Genomic DNA, 18253 nt, shown 5'->3' with positions numbered 1-18253 from the left:
CAATTCAACCCAATAGAGTTCTCTCAACAGTAACTTACCTGTTTGCCATAGAAATTGGTGTCCCCTCTGAAAGAAGCACGAGAGCCAGTGAAGGAGAACATGGGCAGAGGTACTGGGATTGGAACATTGACACCCACCTAAACCAAAGAAAAGCTCCCATATCAGTGACAAGAAGTAGCAGATCACAGAGCACCCTCCAAAAGTTCATGAATTTTGTTTCCTTAAATCTGAGGCAAGGTACTGATGGCTGAGAGGGCAGTGATTAGTCACTCCAGCTGAATGGTTACCCCCTATAAATGGTGAGTGCTAAAAGCAACAATTCTAGCTGGAACATACCTGTCCCACATCTACTAAGTGAGAATACTTCCGAGCTGTGGCTCCATTTGTGGTGAAGATTGCAGTTCCATTTCCGTAGGGGTTATTGTTCACCATCTCAATGGCATCATCCAAAGTGTCCGCTTCCAGAACCACTAAGACGGGCCCAAAGATTTCCTCTTTGTAGCAGGTCATGTTTGGCTGCCAAGACAACCAGCAGAAAAAGCAGGTTGTATGAAGGATATAATAAAAATATCCTAGTAAATAGGATATAATGAACATGCATATTGTTAATGCTTATGATATTCCTGGGATTACTGATCATACTGCATTGCCACAGGCCATGCTTCAGTCCTCCTTGACTTTTCACCATTTTCCATGCCCTGTCCTCTATCTAGTCCACTAAAGAAGGAACCACTTTTCATCTCCAGAGTGCTTTCTGCTTTTACTGCCTGCCTAACCTCACTTACAGGTCTACTCTGACTGACACTAATTCAGACTGGGATTAATCCAGAATAGTTTACTAGAACCTGCTGTCCTTTCTGACTCAGTATCCAGAATTTATGTCTGACAATTAGCAACATCTGATGAAAAGCCACCCCCACAACACTATCTGGAGAGTACTTTGATTACTAATAGCTAATGCAAAACATTCACTTGATAAGCTGTAAATTTTACATGGCTAATCATATTATTAAACACTGTATAAGAAAACTATCACAAAGTATCTGTGGAGCTCTTACTTATGAATACCTAACAATATTTATGACCCACAACAGGAAAGTGAAGTACTTTAAGATATTTAATAAAAATAAGTCAAGAAAATTCTGAGGCAGATCAAAAGACTGAATTATACAACAGCATAAAATCAGTAAAATCCCAAGAATACAAAGTACAATAGCAGAATTATCAGTATTGGTTTGTTATAATGGAATTACTCACCAAAAGTCCCACAAGAAACTGAATGCTTAAATATTAAGGAATTTATATCAACTAATTGCATAAACATAAAAGAATGGCTGTAGGTATGGAAACTCAGATGGATGTGTACCAGTGTCCTACTGATACTCCCCTATGGTATTGTCCATCTGTTGCACACCATGTATTATATTGAGAGGCCAACTCAAAAGAAGTTTTGAATGTATTCAATAACAAATAGATTTTGTACCTCATCCTATATTATTCTCATGAAGATTTCCACAAATAGTTGTTTCTGCAAGTCCTTAAATTACAAGCTGCAAGAATGAGTAACAGAGGAGGGAAAATTGCCAGTTTGGCTGTTCATCATACTCTTCCTAAGGCATCTGCTGCTGGCCATTACTACAAATAATACACTATGCTCAACTCGATGGTCATTTAGTTTAACACAGTACCAGCTGCCCAATCTTCTTTTAATTGGCTGCAGTCTGTTCAAGTTAAGATCATTAACTTCATTTAGAGTATGTTGCACTACTACAAATTCTTTTATCACCTCCCCAGCAGCATTATAGTGAGTACTTCACTGGCACTGTGTGAGGGAAGGCTGAGCCATTTATGGGTTTTCTATCTGGTGATTATTGATTACTGACTTATTTGGGTAACCCATTTTTTAGTTAAGCTTGCAATATAAACTATCAAGCACTTGTTTTGGTCATCTTACCTTGACTTTGCCCAGGATCGTTGGCCCAACAAAATTGCCATTTTCATAACCCTTCACTTTAACATTACGTCCATCCAGGAGGAGGCTGGCACCTTCTTTTACTCCTTTCTCAATCAGATGGCAAACCCGTTCCTTAGCTTGGGGACTGATTAGAGGCCCTAAATCTGCTCCAGGCTGGTCTCCTGTGAAGAGACAGAGACACCAGGTTTTTATTTCTCACAGGCAGCTTCCTCTTGATAGGCATTAGAGATATAACTACACTGTCAGGAAAAACCTGGAAACCCTGATGTTTCTGAGACAGAGAACAAAGATTTGAGATATTGATGAACAGGAGTAATAACCTGCAGCTCTCATGATCAACAAATAAGAGAAGTCATAAGCATGATTTTAGATCACCAGGAAGCCAAAATTCAACAACAGATTCATTTTGGAAAGGAAACTTTTCCCCTTTTGCAGGATTTTATTGGATACAAACAAAAGATAATTCTAGAATTAACAACAGTCTAGCTTTTTCAAAGCACTTGTTTCCATTTTTTTTATTGTATGTTTACCACAAATTGGAAGGATCTTGAAATGAAATTCCTATAAAAATGGCAGGTTTGAGTTAAACACAGGAAGTAAGCTCAAATCTCCAGTTAAAACCAGAGTGATCCTATAAGCATTGCATCACAGTTCCACTGGCAAGCTGAATATATATTCCTAACCCCAAGTCTAGGGCTGGGTTTCCCAATCCAGACAATCTGTTAGCTCCTATTCTACCCCTACACATCAAACCTACAGTGCCAACAGCTCCAAGATCACATCACAGTATGGCAGAGAAGCTGACCTAAAAAGCTACAGCTGTACAGAAGCAAAGTACTTTGCAAGAAATTATCCCAGTTTGTACCTGCATTTACACGTAGATTTTTGGCTCTATCCACAAGCTCTGGCAGCCATTTCTGAGCTTCTCCCACTAAAATTGCTGTAGACAGGGCCATGCAGCGTTGGCCAGCTGCTCCAAAAGCAGCTCCAACCAGCTGGTTTAGGGTGTTCTCTTTATTGGCATCAGGCATCACCACACCATGGTTCTTGGCTCCCTGAAACACAACATATACAGTCTCTAGTATTAACCACTCCGGCCTGCTTCTTCTCTAGCCCTCTGGCAATGACGTCACACAGCCATGACTCTGCTACCAATAGGCTGGCAAGAAGGGCAGCCTCATCACTTAACTATCAGCAGCAAAGTCAGCTTCTGCTGCTGAGTGGTGTGGTCTCTCAATATTCACAGGAGACAGAGACAGTCATGTGCTGAAGTGTGCTTCATTCAGAGGTATTACCATGTTGGCCTGGACTCTCTTGCCATTCCGGGATCCTCTCTCATAGATGTACTCGCCAGCCTGATTAGATCCCACAAAGCTGATTGCTCTGATATCCGGATGGTCACAAATGAAATTCACAGCTTCAAATAGGAAATAATACATTATAACTGTGGTCTACAAATGCTTCCCTCTGTTCCCATCCCCACAGTGCTAAATTTATGTATCTATCCTCTTACTGAAATTCTTGCCTCTGTGTTTCCTACACCTGAGTTCCCCCAAAGCCTCTTTATGCATCTTTCTGCTAACTTTTAGGCACATATACTCTGGTCCCTGTCTTCATACTCCTGGCTCGCTGACATCTCTTCATGCTTTGGTCATCTCCCAAATGGCAAATCTCCCCCACCAAAAAGCCAAAATGTCTGAGCAATGCCAAAATGAAGTTACTGTTGTCTATTTATATCATTATGTTCTGAAACTAGTCGTGTGCTGCAAAAAAATATGATGTTAGGAACCAGAATACTGGCATCCACTGCACATTTAGTGAGGAATTTAATTCTTGTTTAGGCTGCCTTGGGAAATCAAGATGATTTATCTACTTATTTCAGTTGGACCTTAGGTTGCTAAATAGCATTTGAGCATTTACATGCCTTGGAAACTCTGACACCCCATCCCAATGTTTTGTCCACCATACCTCCTGAAAGATCTATTTCAACGTGGCAGAGAATCTCCCACTCACCTCCTTTCACCTCCATCAGTAGAACTGAAGCATCTGTCCAAACCTATCTAACAGCAGCAGTCTCAGACTCTCCAACTGGTACCTGCCACTGAGCATACACCACAACACTTAAACACTCCAGCCATCTCCTGGGAAGGGCCATTATTACCTTCATGTTGTCCATGGATAATATTCAGGGTCCCATCGGGGGCACCAGCATCCTGAAAGAGCTTGGCAAGGAACATGAGTGCTCCTGGTACACGTTCAGATGGTTTCATCAGGAAGGTGTTCCCACAAACCATAGCCATGGGAAACATCCAAAGAGGAATCATGGCTGGGAAATTGAACGGTGCAATTCCAGCACACACGCCCAAAGGCAGACGGTAGGTGTAAGTGTCCATGTCTTTAGTGATGGAGGGCATGGTCTCTCCCAATATGAGGGATGTCACACTGCAAGCATGTTCAACCACCTCTGCAGCAGAAAGGGCAATACACCACTGGATGATCTGTTAACATTAGTCCCCAAATCCCCTTTTCACCACTGCCTTGACCCACCTCTTTCTTTCACCTCTTCTCCCACAGCTTATACCTCATAGTGCTCCAGAAAATCCCTTTGCTCTGCCAAGCTCTGTGAGCAAATTATGAATGGATTCTCTCTGGAGTGCATTGTATGTCATTGTGATAGGAGCACAGACACAACAGCCCCAGTAACTTAATTCACAGGTACAGTATTATTGTACAACCTGGGACTCAACCTTAGATATCTGAGCACAAGCAACAAGTTCTTATCCTTTTCAGTAATCCGTAATAACTCCTAGAAGAAGTAAGGATCTAAAACTTCGAAGTGATGGTACACTAACTAAGGAAACTTTTCAGCTTAGAGTTACAATTGCCCCTTTTCTTTCAGCAGGGGGCTATAAAGGGAGCAACAGGTACAGATTCCCAGAGCAATCAGTTGCTCAGATGACCTCATCCCTTCCTATGGGTTCTCCAAGCCCCTTTTTTAACAGAAGAAGCCAGCAGCTTACGAAGCCCTCGGAACACATCTCCCTCAGCATCAGCCAGAGTCTTCCCTTGCTCAAAGGTGATGAGTTTGGCAATTTCTTTCTGAAAATGGAAAACACAAAGTTTATGAATATTAGAAAAGTGCCTACTCATGAAACAGAGTGCAGAGATAAGACAGTTTAACAGAGTTGAACACCACAATGAAGAGACTGAGCAGAGCCCAGAGAAGCCTATACTGACCAATTTGTTCTTTGTACACAAGAAGCCAATAACCTACACAGGTGACATTAAAAAAACCCAAGCAACCATGGGCTGGCTTGTACTCTAATGCTTTCAGGTATCACAACACACACACAACAAAAAAGCAATCAGGGAAACCCAAAGACACAGTAACGTACTTGTCTTCATCAACTGGCACATTCTCCATTTGTGGTCTCTTGGTAAATGGACAAGTGCGGAAAATATTCCCTAAGAAGCACGGCCTCTCTGTCCCCATTTGATGGGGAGCGTTTTTGCTGCACCTTTTGACAGCGTCTCAGTTGTCTCCTCAATCTGGCAATGCCTCATCAAGAACACTGTAAACCTCGAGTCTCTCAATTAAATTCACCACAATGCATTCAGCCGCAGCCATCACACACAGCCATGGTGTCTCACCAGATTGTCTTTGATGAGTTGCTGATAACGCAGAAAGATTTGCTGACGGCTCAAAACAGATGTTTCTGACCAGTTCCAAAAAGCCTTTTTGCAAGAAGCCACAGCTGCTTCCATCTCACTGGCTGTGGCTTTTGGTACACGGCCAACCACTTCATTTGTGGCCTGAAAGAAAAAATAAACTGCATCAAAACTCAACTTTTCCCATCTGTCCCTGCAACCATTCACCAGTCATTTCACAGCTCACACCTAATATCCTTGTTCTAGAAGGAGCTGTGCTTCTGAGAGGAGAGTACCTTCCTTGGTGCACACAAAAGGCCTGGGCTACAACTGGAGTAATTCTGAAAACCTGCAGTCTATATATCTCAAATTAGGCACCTGGAAAACTGCAAACCCAGTGCTCATTTCCAAGCTGGAGTCAAAGAGACTTGTCTATATGGAAGCTTCTAGATAGTATAAAGCAAAAGTTTCTGTGAACTGTGGTCTTTACCTTCTGCATCATCTTGGCTCATCTGCTGTGTCTCTTGCACATTAAATGAGGCAATGTTCCTTTGGGAAAATCAGTACATGACTACAATTGGCATTGATGTTAACTTACCTCTACCCCTAGGCCAAAGTAATATTTTTACAGCCAAGCTTAGTTCTACAATATTTTAACTTTAAAAGCTTGACTTTGATAGTTTAACCTCCATCTGCTGTTCTCTTAAAACTAAATCTGCTTTGACATGACAAAAACTTTAGGTATATCACTGAGAGAGAAACTACTTGAAACAAGAGAAAGAAAATTAAACAGGAAGATTGGTTGCCACATAGAGACCAAATGAGCTACATGAACATGGCTTGCTGCTCTGATCACTTCCACAAAGCAAATCAAAATAGAATTTTATACAGAAAAGATTTAGAAACTGCTGTCCAAATGCTTACTGGGGGGGTCAGCAGGGTCAGAATTCTGAGTGCAACCTCATTTCCGTTTGTCTTTGGTGGAGTACTTAGACAGGTAAAAGTGCTGCTACTCCAAGATGATTTTACACTGCATAGCATCCAATTTCTAAATTCTCTGTGATTACTGTGGCTCACAGATAGAAGCTCTCTGAAAGGAGAGGAGCTTCAGCTGTCAGGAGTTTTCACCTTGGTCTGAGAGTGCTATCAGTCTCTATCAGGACTTCACATTCAGTGGGCATCAAATCACACCCAGCTGATCTCACATACAGGGTGAAAGCCACCCTTCAGAAACTTCACATATTGAACAGAGAGCATTGCTATGAGAAATAAAAATATCTAAGCAGAGTTTAAGCTTCCTTTCTGGAGATCAGGGGATTACTACATGGGGGAGGTAAAGGAGGTAGTAACTTCTCTGAGAATGACATTTCATGTGAAAAGGAATCTGAGAAGCAATAACCCATCTGAAGCTCCAAATCTAAACCTTTCTCAAGAAATGTACATACTTTCCCCTTTTGCTACATCCTTGAAGAGTGGCACAGACCTTTGTTGCGCAGTGATCACTATTACAGAAGCTGAGACCATTTCACTTACCGGGTTGTGGATATCAATCCATTCAGTAGTTTTGGACTCAATAAACTTCCCATCAATGAGGAGTTTGGTTGTTGACTGTGGAGCACAAAACACTGGATGGTGAGTTATTTTTCCCCAAGGTGCCTAAATATCAGTGTGCTGTATTGCAGGCAAGCCTGCACCATTTACTGCTCTGCAAACCACTAGAATCCAGATGCATTCTTCACAGCAAGACCCAGCTAACTGCTCTCTGCCCCATACTTCCCTCACTTTACACCAAAATGGACAAAATTATGCCTAAAAACAGTTATAGAAATAATACATTGCTATGCTTACATTCAGAATTATTTCAATCTACGTAATCAAATCCTGAAAAACTGCAATTCATAAATGTTCAGAAGAAACAGTTAATAATTCACCTTGTGAGAATTCCATGAACCCAGTGCACACTGTACTATGTTCTTGCCATCAAGCCACTAAGTCCATCTTTCCAGTTCATAACCACAAACATAAAATTGGACTTTTCCCGCTCCCCACTTGGTCCTGCAACTAAGAGCAAGGAAGCTGCATCTGTGGAGCTCACAGTGACTGTCCTGACAGGCAGCACAGAAAACATAATCTTCCAAATCAGATGCAGAGCAGGGAAAAGGAAAGTTCAGGTAAATATAGAGCAGAAGGGAAAGCAGATGGGGAAGCTGTAATTAGCAGTAGAATAGGTAACAAAACAGTATCATGCAGAAAAACAGATTATGACTGTATAAATTGATAAACTAGAAAACAGGATTTGATACTGGGAGATAAGGAGAGAACTAGGAGAAAGCAAGAACCCGTTAATCATGACACAAACTGTGGCTTGGGGAGAATATATAAGAGGAAGGTGATCTACTGTATGAAGATCAGAAATGGGACAGATCAACAGCACTGGGATATAAATCCAAATGTATCAGGAAACTGAAGAAATTAAGATGCGGAATATGAGAGGGAGATAAGGACTGGGATGTTATCCGAGGTGTGATGAGGGGAAAGAGATGAGAGGAAAGAGATAAGAAACAGGAATATAAATGGTGTTGGTTGGACAAGTAATGACAGTGAAAAGTGGATGAAAACTAAAAAAAAGTGAACAACAATGAGAGGAGACACACTGAGAAAGACTGGAGATGAGAAAGCTAGGATGAAATGAGTAACCTAAGTCTGTTAATGGATAAGCAAGACCTAACATCAGGAGAGAATTAAAAAGTTGCAGCTGATTATGTAGCTGGAATCTCACTTTGGGAAGAGAGGCATAAATCTGTGCCTATGAAAACACAAAACCCTCTAGAACCTGGAAGGAAGCACCAGAAATCTGATCTTCTTGAGATTCCTGACTGTCAGAAAAGGTGCTGGTCAAAAGAATGACAAACTCCTATGGCTATCAGTCACTGCATTAGCCCAAGTGCCAAGTATCTGCAATGGAGCTACAAGCTCCTGTACTTTATGACCCACATGGGCTTCAGTGCAATGGAATTCATGTTTTTTTTTCAAATTGCTTAGTACACACTAAGTGAAAGGATTGCATATACAATAAAAAAATATTTTAAGCAAGCCAGGAAATGCTGAGTTAATATTGACTGAACGTTTCCCGTAAGATCACCTTTTCTTTCTGTAGAGAACGCACCTGCTGTGGGAACATGAACGGTAGTAAAGCAGACTACTTGTGGATTCACGGGTTGGCTGTTCAGAGCTTGGGGAGAGGGCAGCCACGGATATCGGAACTAAAAGGCACTACAACCACTAGAGCTGTTCGATACTGCCCGAAGGACACCGGATCCTCTCTCTGCTGCAAACAGTGCCATGAGGCCACTGCACGGCCACGGGGAGTGACGGGGGTGACTCCCTGCGCGGCGGGACCTGCCTGGGCGGGCACCGCTCAGCTCCGGACTCTGACAAGTCGCACATGGAACTTTTTTCCATCCCTCCCGTCGAGCGAAGGGGCAGTTTCCATGTTTGTTGCAGAAATACCCACCCGAGGTCACCGGGCGGGGAGGGCTGGGGAGCAGCGCCGAGCCGAGCTGGGAGGGACGGCCTTAGCAGGGCAGACCCGAGGGAAGTGTCCGGCCCCGGCAGCTGCGCCCGGGGCTCTCCCGCGCCCCCCTCCCCCGTCCGCCGGCTCCGCTCCGCGGGACGGGCACTCACCACCGAGGAGGAGGAAAAGGAGGCAGCGACTGCGCTGATCCAGGGGGCACCGACTCTCCGTGGCAGCTGGACGGGAGGGAAGCACAGACCACCTCAGGGCTCCCGTGGGTCCGGCAGCACCCACCTCCCCCCGCCCCCCATCGGCTGCTCCCTGCCCGGCACCGCCCCACCCACGGGGTCCCGGGGCCAGGTGAGCCGCGACCCCCCTGCGCCCTCCGAGCCGCGGGAGCCGCTGCGGGCTCCGGGGTCGGCCGCCTCACCCTGAGGGCCACCTGGCGCCGCCCGCCCCATGCTCCCCGCGCCGCCGCCGCCGCCGCCATCCCGCCCCGGGTCGCTGCTCCGCGGCCCCCGACGGCGCCCCCCGCCCCGCCCCGGTGTGCGAGGACCCGCCCCCGTCCGGCCCGCAGCCAATCGCCGCCAGCGGACCGTCCGGCCACGCCTCCCGCGGCCCCCGCCCCCCGTACCGCGCCGCGGATTGGCGGAGGCGGGCGCGCCGCCCCGTGAGCGGCAGGGCCGGGCCGCGCAGCGCCGCCCCGCGGCAGCGGCGGGAGCGACACGTGAGGCGGTGGGGCTGTGTCCCCGCCCCGGCGCGGGACCGGCCGCGAGGGCGGCGTCGTCACGTGAGGCGGCGGCGGGGGTGACGTGGGTCGCGCGCGATGGAGGCTCCCGCGGACGGTGAGGCGGGAGAGCTTCGGGCACCCCCCGCCGCTCCCGCCCGCCCTCACACCCCCGTCTCTTGCAGGCGCCGACCTGGAGGCCTCGCTGCTGAGCTTCGAAAAGCTGGACCGCGCCTCCCCGGACCTGTGGCCCGAGCAGCGTAAGTCCGGCGGGCCCGCGGCCCCGAGTGTGCCAGCTTGGGGCGGGATGAGCAGAGCTCGGCCCGGCCTGGCGCTCCGTGGGGCGGCTGCGGGGCCGGGCCGGGCCCGGGCAGGGTGGCGGTGCTGCCCGCAAAGCCTCTCACTCCCCATCACCCTCCGCTTTCTCTTCCCAGTGCCCGGCGTTGCCGAGTTCGCCGCCTCCTTCAAAAGCGTGAGTGGGCACCGCTTTGCCTTTCGCGTTCTCCCTTCCCTGTGGTGGCAGATCTGCATGTTCTCTCTGCGGGCTTCGTTCTGTAAACCGTATCTCAGTTATAACTCCAGTCTGTACTGGAATAAGGATCTTGTTTTTAATGTATGTTTTATATATGTGTATCTTTTTTGTAGCTTGTGCAGTTTACTGTGAAGGAGAATTACACTTTGGAAAACAGAAAAGGTTAAGCTTTAGAAAATCCTGTTTTCTTACTGACTTTGGCTTGTGTATGGTAGTATGCCATTTTTACGATTAGAATGTCCAGGTAAAGCTAGAAAATAAGATTAAGGAAAAAAAATCTCAACAGACCACATGAAATTCTCATATTTTTGCTGTTAGTGTAAGTAGTCTTCAGTACAAGATCAGACTTCTTTGTATAATTCTAAAAATGCTCTTGTCTGAATATGAACTTTTGGTTTTTTTTAAATAGCCCATTACAAGTTCTCCTCCCAAGTGGATGGCTGAATTAGAAAATGATGATATTGATATGTTGAAAGGTGAGTATGGACGTTGTGGGCAGGAAACGAGGCTGCCAAAGCAGATGAGAATTCAGTACTTACTTAAGAAGCTTAAAACAGTTACTCTTTAAGTATTTGGAGGTGGCCTCATGGCCTCAGATCTCTGGCCATCACATTTGCAGAATTTCCAGCTCAGAAGTCTCCATCTTGTTAATGATACATATTTTTCATTAAACCTGTTATTTCCTAGAGAATATCCAGATGTTGGTGGCAGGCTGAGTTTTCAAAACAAGCAGTGTAACGTATATGTTTCTGTTACCTTCCTTAGCCTTTTTTATCACTGCATAAGTATAGTGAGTGTCTCCTTATTTTGAGAAGTAGCATGAATATTTTGGAGGGACTCAGCTGATCACTTGGTGAGTGGCTTTGACTTGTTGGTTGATCAGAGATGCTCTACATGTGTGTCTTCACTCAGAGATCCAAGAACTCTGATGGCAAGTCACAGAGCGATTGGCCAGCATGTAGATATGCTGCATGTTGCAGCTGTTAGGTTGCAGTAAACATTCTTGGTTGTGCTCTGCCCCTCATGAATTCCTGATGGTGACAGGTGATCATGTCACAGTGACATCTCACTGCAACACATTGAAAGATGAATGAGCTTTGACTTGCTGCAAGGAATGTGGTTTAACTCTAATATATTATTGATGTAAAATAAGTCCATTTGTTTGCTTACTTTTTTTGTAGCTTGTTCATGTAGCAGTGTGAACTTACAGAAACTTCCAAAATACAGGTCAAGTTACTCTTTGCGGTAGTGGCAGATTAAAGCATGAACCAGAGCCATGGCTGTTTTTCTCAGTATGTTAAAAGTAGAGGTGAATTCTGAACATTCACTGTTGACTGGAAATAGATCTTTTTAGAAGTATGGCTTGAAAATGCTCTGTGAAGTACTGAACAGGTGAATTGTCACTAGAGGGCTATAGACAGCATTAAAATTCACACTTTTCTCTCTTCATAGAACTGGGGAGCCTCACTACAGCTAACCTGATGGAAAAAGTTCGTGGCCTGCAGAACCTGGCTTATCAGCTGGGACTAGATGAGTGTAAGTGCTGTACAAAGATATTTCTGACTGCACTGCAAACCTTCCCACAAAAGCATGTGCTTGTGATGCATTTGTAGCTGGAAGAGTGTGTTGGTGCATCTGGCAAGTGTCTGACAGTCACAATTAGTGACATTCCAACACAGGATGAGAAAATGAGCTTACATCTCCCAACTTGTAGCCTACCTGCATGGGGGAAACAGCAGAAATAACAGGTGGTTGAATGTCAGTCTGGTGTATGTAGTGGCACATAGACTTCTGTTCCTGACTTAGCAATGCTTTATGTAAATGAGGTCACTTCACTTCATTTCCCACTTAGATACTAAAGCTACTTCTCAGAATATTTGTGGCAGTACTTCTCTCAAACTTCATGCACTAGAGTGAAACTTTCACTTGTGTGTAGGATTCTCTTGTCACTTTGTATTCATATTCTTGCTTCTGTAGCTGCTATGTTTTTTTTACAGTCAATGGTGGCAGGAGGTGATGTCATTGAGTACTAAAGGTGACCTTTATCCCACTTACAAACAGCCATTTTTATTGTGTTTTTTTGAAGAAAGAGCTGCTTTCATCATTTCATTTAGCACTCTGTTGTTAAGATTGATCCAGCCTTGAGGATTTCAAGAGTATTGTGGGGTTGTTTAATGCTATCTGAACATACTGACATATTTACTTTATTCTGTTAATAGTTGCAGTTACTCTTGGGCTACACAAAGCACTAAAAATTTTAAGTCACCTTCCTTTCAGTGGTTAACAACAAGTGGTGATAAACCTTTTAGAGTCCTTCTGACTGCAAACCTAGGATAGCCTAATGCTTCCTCATTAACAAATCATTAAGCCTGTTTTAACATACTTGTTCAAGCTTATTTTACTTTCAGTGCTAATGTCTGTTAAGACTCTGTAAAGCGTTTGGTGGAGTAGAAGTTCAAGTATAACAATGTAAAACTGAATCAAATGCATAGATTGGCTGATGATTGGCTTTCTCAGTTAAGTTGTAGGCTTTGGTGTGAGACAGCGTTGTTCTGCCCTTGTTCTGCCCTTGTTCTGCCGAATGGAGTTTACAGTGAAGGTATCAAGGTTATTTCCTTAGCAATATTTGCTGCGTGCATTTCCATTGATTTTTACTGAGGGCAAATGAATGTGTACAGAAGACAAAGTGAGTGAATAGTGAAAAATGTGAAACCCAGCAGTTACAACCCTTAGTCTCTAGTAACTGAAACCTTGAATTTTCAAGCTTTATGAAAGGTCTCCATGCTTGCAACTTCTTATCACTGAAGTCAGTTTTCCTTTACACTGTAATACATCGAACACTGTGTGTATCTTTGGAAAATTTTTACCAAAGGTTAGTTGTGGAGTTTGAACAGAACTTCTTAGGACTGTTTTTCCTAGTATTGTCTTTAGGTTGTTTTCTCTTATGGACTTAGATAAGAGAGAGGAAAAAAAAGAAAATCCAAAAGATCTGTTTATTAAAGTTAAGGGAATTGTGGTTTTGTCTCAGAGATGCTGGATTCGAGTATATCTTTGTGTTTCGAATTTAATAGTCCCCTCTTGGCTTGGCTGTTTAATTGAAACAAGGCTTTCAAAAGGAGGGTGAAACCCGCGGCTGACCAGTCTCCTCTAGATGGCAGCAGGAGGCCTTCCGTAAGTCTTGCTTCTTTTCATTTTATAAAACTGCGCCATTTCAGTCGTGTTTGAAGTTGTTCTTCCCAATATTGTTTTTGGGATCTATTTTCTGTTCAGAATGGGCAGTGTCTTTTTTTACAGTATTTTCAAATGTTTTATTGTCACTGAGTGTGATGGACAGTTCTCCTTTGTTATGTTAGCAACTTACTTTTCCTTCCAACTGTTCTCTTTTACATCCCACCCCAAATCTTTCATTTTTCAAAGACTTTTATTGTCATCCAAGTAACTAGTAAAATGCTGTGTAGGACCAGGGTGATTCCTGAAGCACTAGAATTCGTTTTTGCACTAGAATTCGTTAGGCCAAGTGACATGTGGGACAGTTTATCTTTTGAGAAGTTTATTCATTGAGGTACTATTGCAGCACTGACACTGAAAGCTGAACAATTGATTTGACATGACATAGTTTGATAAATGAATAATTACTGAATTACATGCCTTGTTTCTCAAATTCATATGAACTCTTACTGTTTTGCCTATAAAAGTGGGCTTTCTTGACAAATTTGGAAGAATTGTATTGAATATTGTGTCCATTTTCACTGCATTCATCTAGGAGTGATTGAATAATATTTTCTGGATTCCACATTCTTATTATCTGTAATTTCAACTGTTCCTAATTTTTTGTCCATGGATTTCTCAGTTCCTCTTTTGATTGCTTGCTTCTCACACATTTCTTTTTGTGCAACTGACTTCCTCCCCTCCTTTCCCCATAGGGTTACCTTTACTTTCTGTCACCGTGGCTGGTTTTGTTGACTGTCCTGTGGTTTTTGTGAATCAAATTAATTTATTAACATATAATTTATCATTTCTTTCCAGCTTGCTTGACATCTATTCTTCCATTCTCTTCCTGGCATGCTAGTAGGTGGATTCTTGCTCAGAATATTCCTTGCAGAATACTCTTCCCTTCCTTAGCACAGAATTCACATCAAAGGGTATCTTTTCTCAAGTGAAGCAGGATTTTTGTAGCATGAACCAATGATCTATTTTTTTTAATTTTTAGTTTCCTTCTAAAAGATCAGCTATCCTTTGGTGTCTTTTTTGTATTTATTCTTTGCTACAAGGTGGTTCTGGAGTTATCCAGCAGCTTTCAGGCTCAGGACCTTGTATCAATAATAATAAAGTATTTTAAAATTAAATTATTTTTCAGCACCTCTTGTGAGGTCTCAGCCTGTGCTTCCTTACCTCCTTTTTAAGCTGTGTAAAATCCTACATTGTCCTTTTGCTTGTTGCCACTTTTCTCTTTTTACTTCAGTTCTCAGAATCACAGAATTATTTACGTTGGCAAAGACCTCCAAGATCATCAGGTCTAAGCTTCTTGCATTAGAGTTTCTATTTTCTTTCTATTAATGAACTATTTTATTGGTTAGAATACATTGAAACCGTTTTTAGTGTTAAAAATCCCACTTTGTGTTGATTTTGCTGTCCCTGCTAATGTGAATATTGTAAGGGTAAGAGAAGGAATTGGGCTCAGTGAACACACCTACTTTTAATTGTTGTTGTAGTTAGGGTGACTTTGGGAATCATAGTATCTCTTCTGAATGTGAGCTACAGCCAGTCAGGGAGTTTTATTTCTGCTGCTAGCAGAAGTTTTAGGGTGAAAAAGGTATAGGCTTATGAGCTTTTTCCTGCTCTCAGTCCCTCCAGCTTTGCTTGCAGTGGAGGAGTGAGCACTGTAGGATGAGGAGACCCCAGCAAGAGAGAGATAGTTCTTATTTGGGAACCACTCAGTGTTTGTGGCCCACAAAGCAGCAAATTTCAAAACGCTTAATGTAAATAACTGCAAATTCAGATTGCTGCCTCTGTTTTTCCACTGTATGACCCTTTGCACCTTTCAGTGCAACTGAGTCAGAGTTGACTTTAGTAGATTTTTGAAGTCTTAGTTTCATGAACCAGCAGCTCTGGGAAGTCCATCCATTTAAAGGTATGCCCCATCATCCTTTGGAATATATGTACACAGAGATGCATCTGAGAACTACATACACAGAGAAAAATGGTTTTCTTATTAAAAAAATTAAAATAAAAAGTTAGTGTTTTTCCATACTTTGGAACAAACCTATGTGTATAAAAGAAACAGATATGTAGAATGGGGAAGCAGGAAAAGCACTCTGTCACTGAAGGAATGTGGTTGTCCAGGGACTTTCTGAGGGTCCTGCTATTATTTCCTGATAATCTCTGGTATTTTTCAAGTAACACCTGCTATACTAGTTCAGAAGTCCTAAAATGTGAATATAGATACTGGGTATCACAGCCATATTTATTAAATCTCACTTATGCCAGGGAGATTATCTGGCTGCTGTGCCATGACAATACAGCTTCAGTGCTAGTGCAAGACTTCCTGCCAAGCCCATTTTTTTAAGCCCTAATACCTTTGTAAAGGTAATGGTGCTTTGGTGCTGTCTGTGCCTTAAATATCAGAAAAGATAGGATAACTGACCAAAGAGATAGGAATACCATTTATAATTTCCCTGTCTGTGACTTTTGCTAGTCTAATCTCTTGTGTTAGATTAAATTCTTATTTGGAGTTGAAGCTACTTTGTGATGTTCCTGCTATAAAATTAAGAATGACTGTATTATCCAATATCAAATCCTCATGCTCTTTCAAGAGCAATGAGAGGTGTTCTTGAACATGCTCAACCAAGTCTCTCTATAGTTTCCCGTGGTTTTATGTGCCGTGGCTTTCACTGGACTCCTGCAACTTGCTGCTATTGTCTTTGTAATGCTGATTTATTTTCCCATAAAGACCAGGGATGCAGTGGAAGATCTATTTGATGCTGGTTAACAAGGGCTCACAAGTTGGACTGGATGACGTGGGAGATTGTGGGTGAACAGCAGAAGTTTGGTCATCTTATAGCACCAGACTGAGAGGAAAAGTCAGCCATGGTTTAGTCAGTCTGTGATGGTTTCCTTAATATAAAGAGTAAGTAAATGACTAGGAGCTTTTAGCCTGGGGCAAAACATCTGATGCAGTATGTGTAAAAGATGTGTAAAACTGATTAAGGCAGAGAAAGTGTGAACAGGAAGTGACTTTTCACACTTTCTGCTAGTGCAGAAGCCAGAGAGAATAAAAGTGTGTCAGAACAGACAGGAGGAGATCCTTGTGCTGCACATTAAGCATCAGGACTCATTGCCACTGGATGCTGTGAGAATGCAGTTTATCTCAACAAATGAGATAAATTATTGAAAGATAAATCCATCAAGGGTATCTGACCCCTGGGAAGTCACCAGTGGCTTGGACATCCTGGGAGATGCAGAAAACAGGGAGAGATCACTAGGCAGGTACAGCTGTGTGCTTCCCTACTCTTACAGTCTTCTATAGGTGCTTGCCATTGGCATGTCAGTCGGGGTGGTGGGTTGGAAGGTCCTTTTGTTTGACAGTGGGTATTTCTGTTTATTTATTTTAGTAATAGGCTGGACTGCTAGTTAAGCAACCTCTACTAGAAATCACTGAGGTGTCACTGTAATGGAGAGACCTTTCCAGAGTCAGCAGTACAGGGATGGGCACATGAATGAAGAACTTGCTCCCAAGTTAAACTGTCCTTGGTTGTGAATTGTCATCCTCAGCAGCCTCTGAAATTTCTGGGAAATCATAAAGAAGTCCCGAACTCCCAAGTTACGTACAGATTGCCGCTCTTTCTTAGCTTGTTAGTCTTCTGTTTTTCATTTTTCACAGATAAATGCTGTCTGTCATGATATCTGTCCTGCAAGTTCAGCTTTTTTAGTAGATTTGGAGGGGCAGAACAGTTCCATCTTCCTTCATCAGGGTTTGACTGTAGCATATTTTAAACATACACCCTTATTTCTGCTGGTGATCCTTGCAGGTTACTCATCATTGAGTTTTCAGTGGTTTTTTTTGACACTGTTCATAGATGGGATATGTTTAAATCAGGGGCTCCATCTTTGGTGGACTGAACTTATATCATCCATTGAACTACAAAACAGGGCATAGCAGTTACTAAACTTGATCTTTGTATGTCTAAAATTGTTGAATTAGAAACAAAATAAGGAAAGGAGGGAAGACAATGTATCCTCTTCCTGAAACATCTCTTTCTTTTGTGTAATGGATTGTCTTTCCTAGGAGTGTCTAGCATGAACATGCAGCCTTTTTTCAGACTCCATGCAAAACACCTGCCCTTTGTACCTAACCATGCTTCTATCTGTGATGTAATGGAACAGATGAAAGTATCTCCTGATCATAGCCACTTTTTCTTTAGGCCTGGCAACACAGAGGCTTTTTAAGCTCAGAAGCCTTACTTTACATTTGTGATAATGGCCTCGCTTCCTGCATTGTAGTTGCCTGGTGCTCTTTCTGGTCAATATGTACAATTGTTTGTAACTAAATGTTTCAGGTTCTCACATTTGTAGGAAACCAACATATGAACAGATACGTGTAAATAAAGAGTGTTTTAATATGTCTCATGGTATCTTCTGAAATCTCGTGTTGGTCCATTTTAGTAAAGGCTGTATGTCCACTCTGCAGTCTGGAAACTAGCATGGAAAAGTGAATTGAATTCTTACCTTCTTTTATTAGCCAAAGTGAGGTTTTGGAATCCATGAAAAGAGCGGAGTCTTTCCTGAACATGGACTCTCCCTATTTCCCCTGAGAAATAAGACTATCTATAGTGTTGTGGTGGAGCTGGAGAAAAGAAC

General features: G+C 43.0%; 2 protein-coding genes across 5 annotated transcripts in view; one reads left to right on the top strand and one right to left on the bottom strand.

Annotated features, from left to right (window-relative positions):
• The window catches only part of LOC139672999 (ectonucleoside triphosphate diphosphohydrolase 5), a 33442-nt gene extending 23766 nt beyond the window's left edge, over positions 1–9676 (bottom strand). The window contains exons 1-11 of one of the 2 annotated variants that reach the window (XM_071557866.1): positions 9568–9676; positions 9308–9373; positions 7157–7231; positions 5627–5788; positions 4996–5074; positions 4137–4439; positions 3271–3392; positions 2841–3030; positions 1955–2136; positions 337–516; positions 39–137 (exon numbers count right to left, since the gene is read on the bottom strand). In XM_071557866.1, the coding sequence (XP_071413967.1) occupies positions 39–137; positions 337–516; positions 1955–2136; positions 2841–3030; positions 3271–3392; positions 4137–4439; positions 4996–5074; positions 5627–5788; positions 7157–7231; positions 9308–9373; positions 9568–9627 (1518 nt within the window). In that variant the 5' untranslated portion in view covers positions 9628–9676. The remainder of the gene's footprint in view (positions 1–38; positions 138–336; positions 517–1954; positions 2137–2840; positions 3031–3270; positions 3393–4136; positions 4440–4995; positions 5075–5626; positions 5789–7156; positions 7232–9307; positions 9374–9567) is intronic. The other variant, XM_071557867.1, reaches the window with a different exon arrangement.
• Positions 9677–9852: 176 nt separating this feature from the next.
• The window catches only part of LIN52 (lin-52 DREAM MuvB core complex component), a 40140-nt gene continuing 31739 nt past the window's right edge, over positions 9853–18253 (top strand). The window contains exons 1-6 of one of the 3 annotated variants that reach the window (XM_071557863.1): positions 9853–9982; positions 10050–10124; positions 10299–10336; positions 10806–10872; positions 11849–11932; positions 13468–13567. In XM_071557863.1, the coding sequence (XP_071413964.1) occupies positions 9964–9982; positions 10050–10124; positions 10299–10336; positions 10806–10872; positions 11849–11932; positions 13468–13520 (336 nt within the window). In that variant the 5' untranslated portion in view covers positions 9853–9963 and the 3' untranslated portion in view covers positions 13521–13567. Of the gene's footprint in view, positions 9983–10049; positions 10125–10298; positions 10337–10362; positions 10478–10805; positions 10873–11848; positions 11933–13467; positions 13568–18253 lie in introns of those variants that run through there. The other 2 variants (XM_071557862.1, XM_071557865.1) reach the window with 2 other exon arrangements.

The sequence above is a fragment of the Pithys albifrons genome, chromosome 6, assembly GCF_047495875.1.
Source record: "Pithys albifrons albifrons isolate INPA30051 chromosome 6, PitAlb_v1, whole genome shotgun sequence".
NCBI classification, from domain to species: Eukaryota; Metazoa; Chordata; class Aves; order Passeriformes; family Thamnophilidae; genus Pithys; species Pithys albifrons.
The sequence above is the reverse complement of the archived record's forward strand: the minus strand, read 5'-3'. Positions and strand labels throughout refer to the sequence as shown.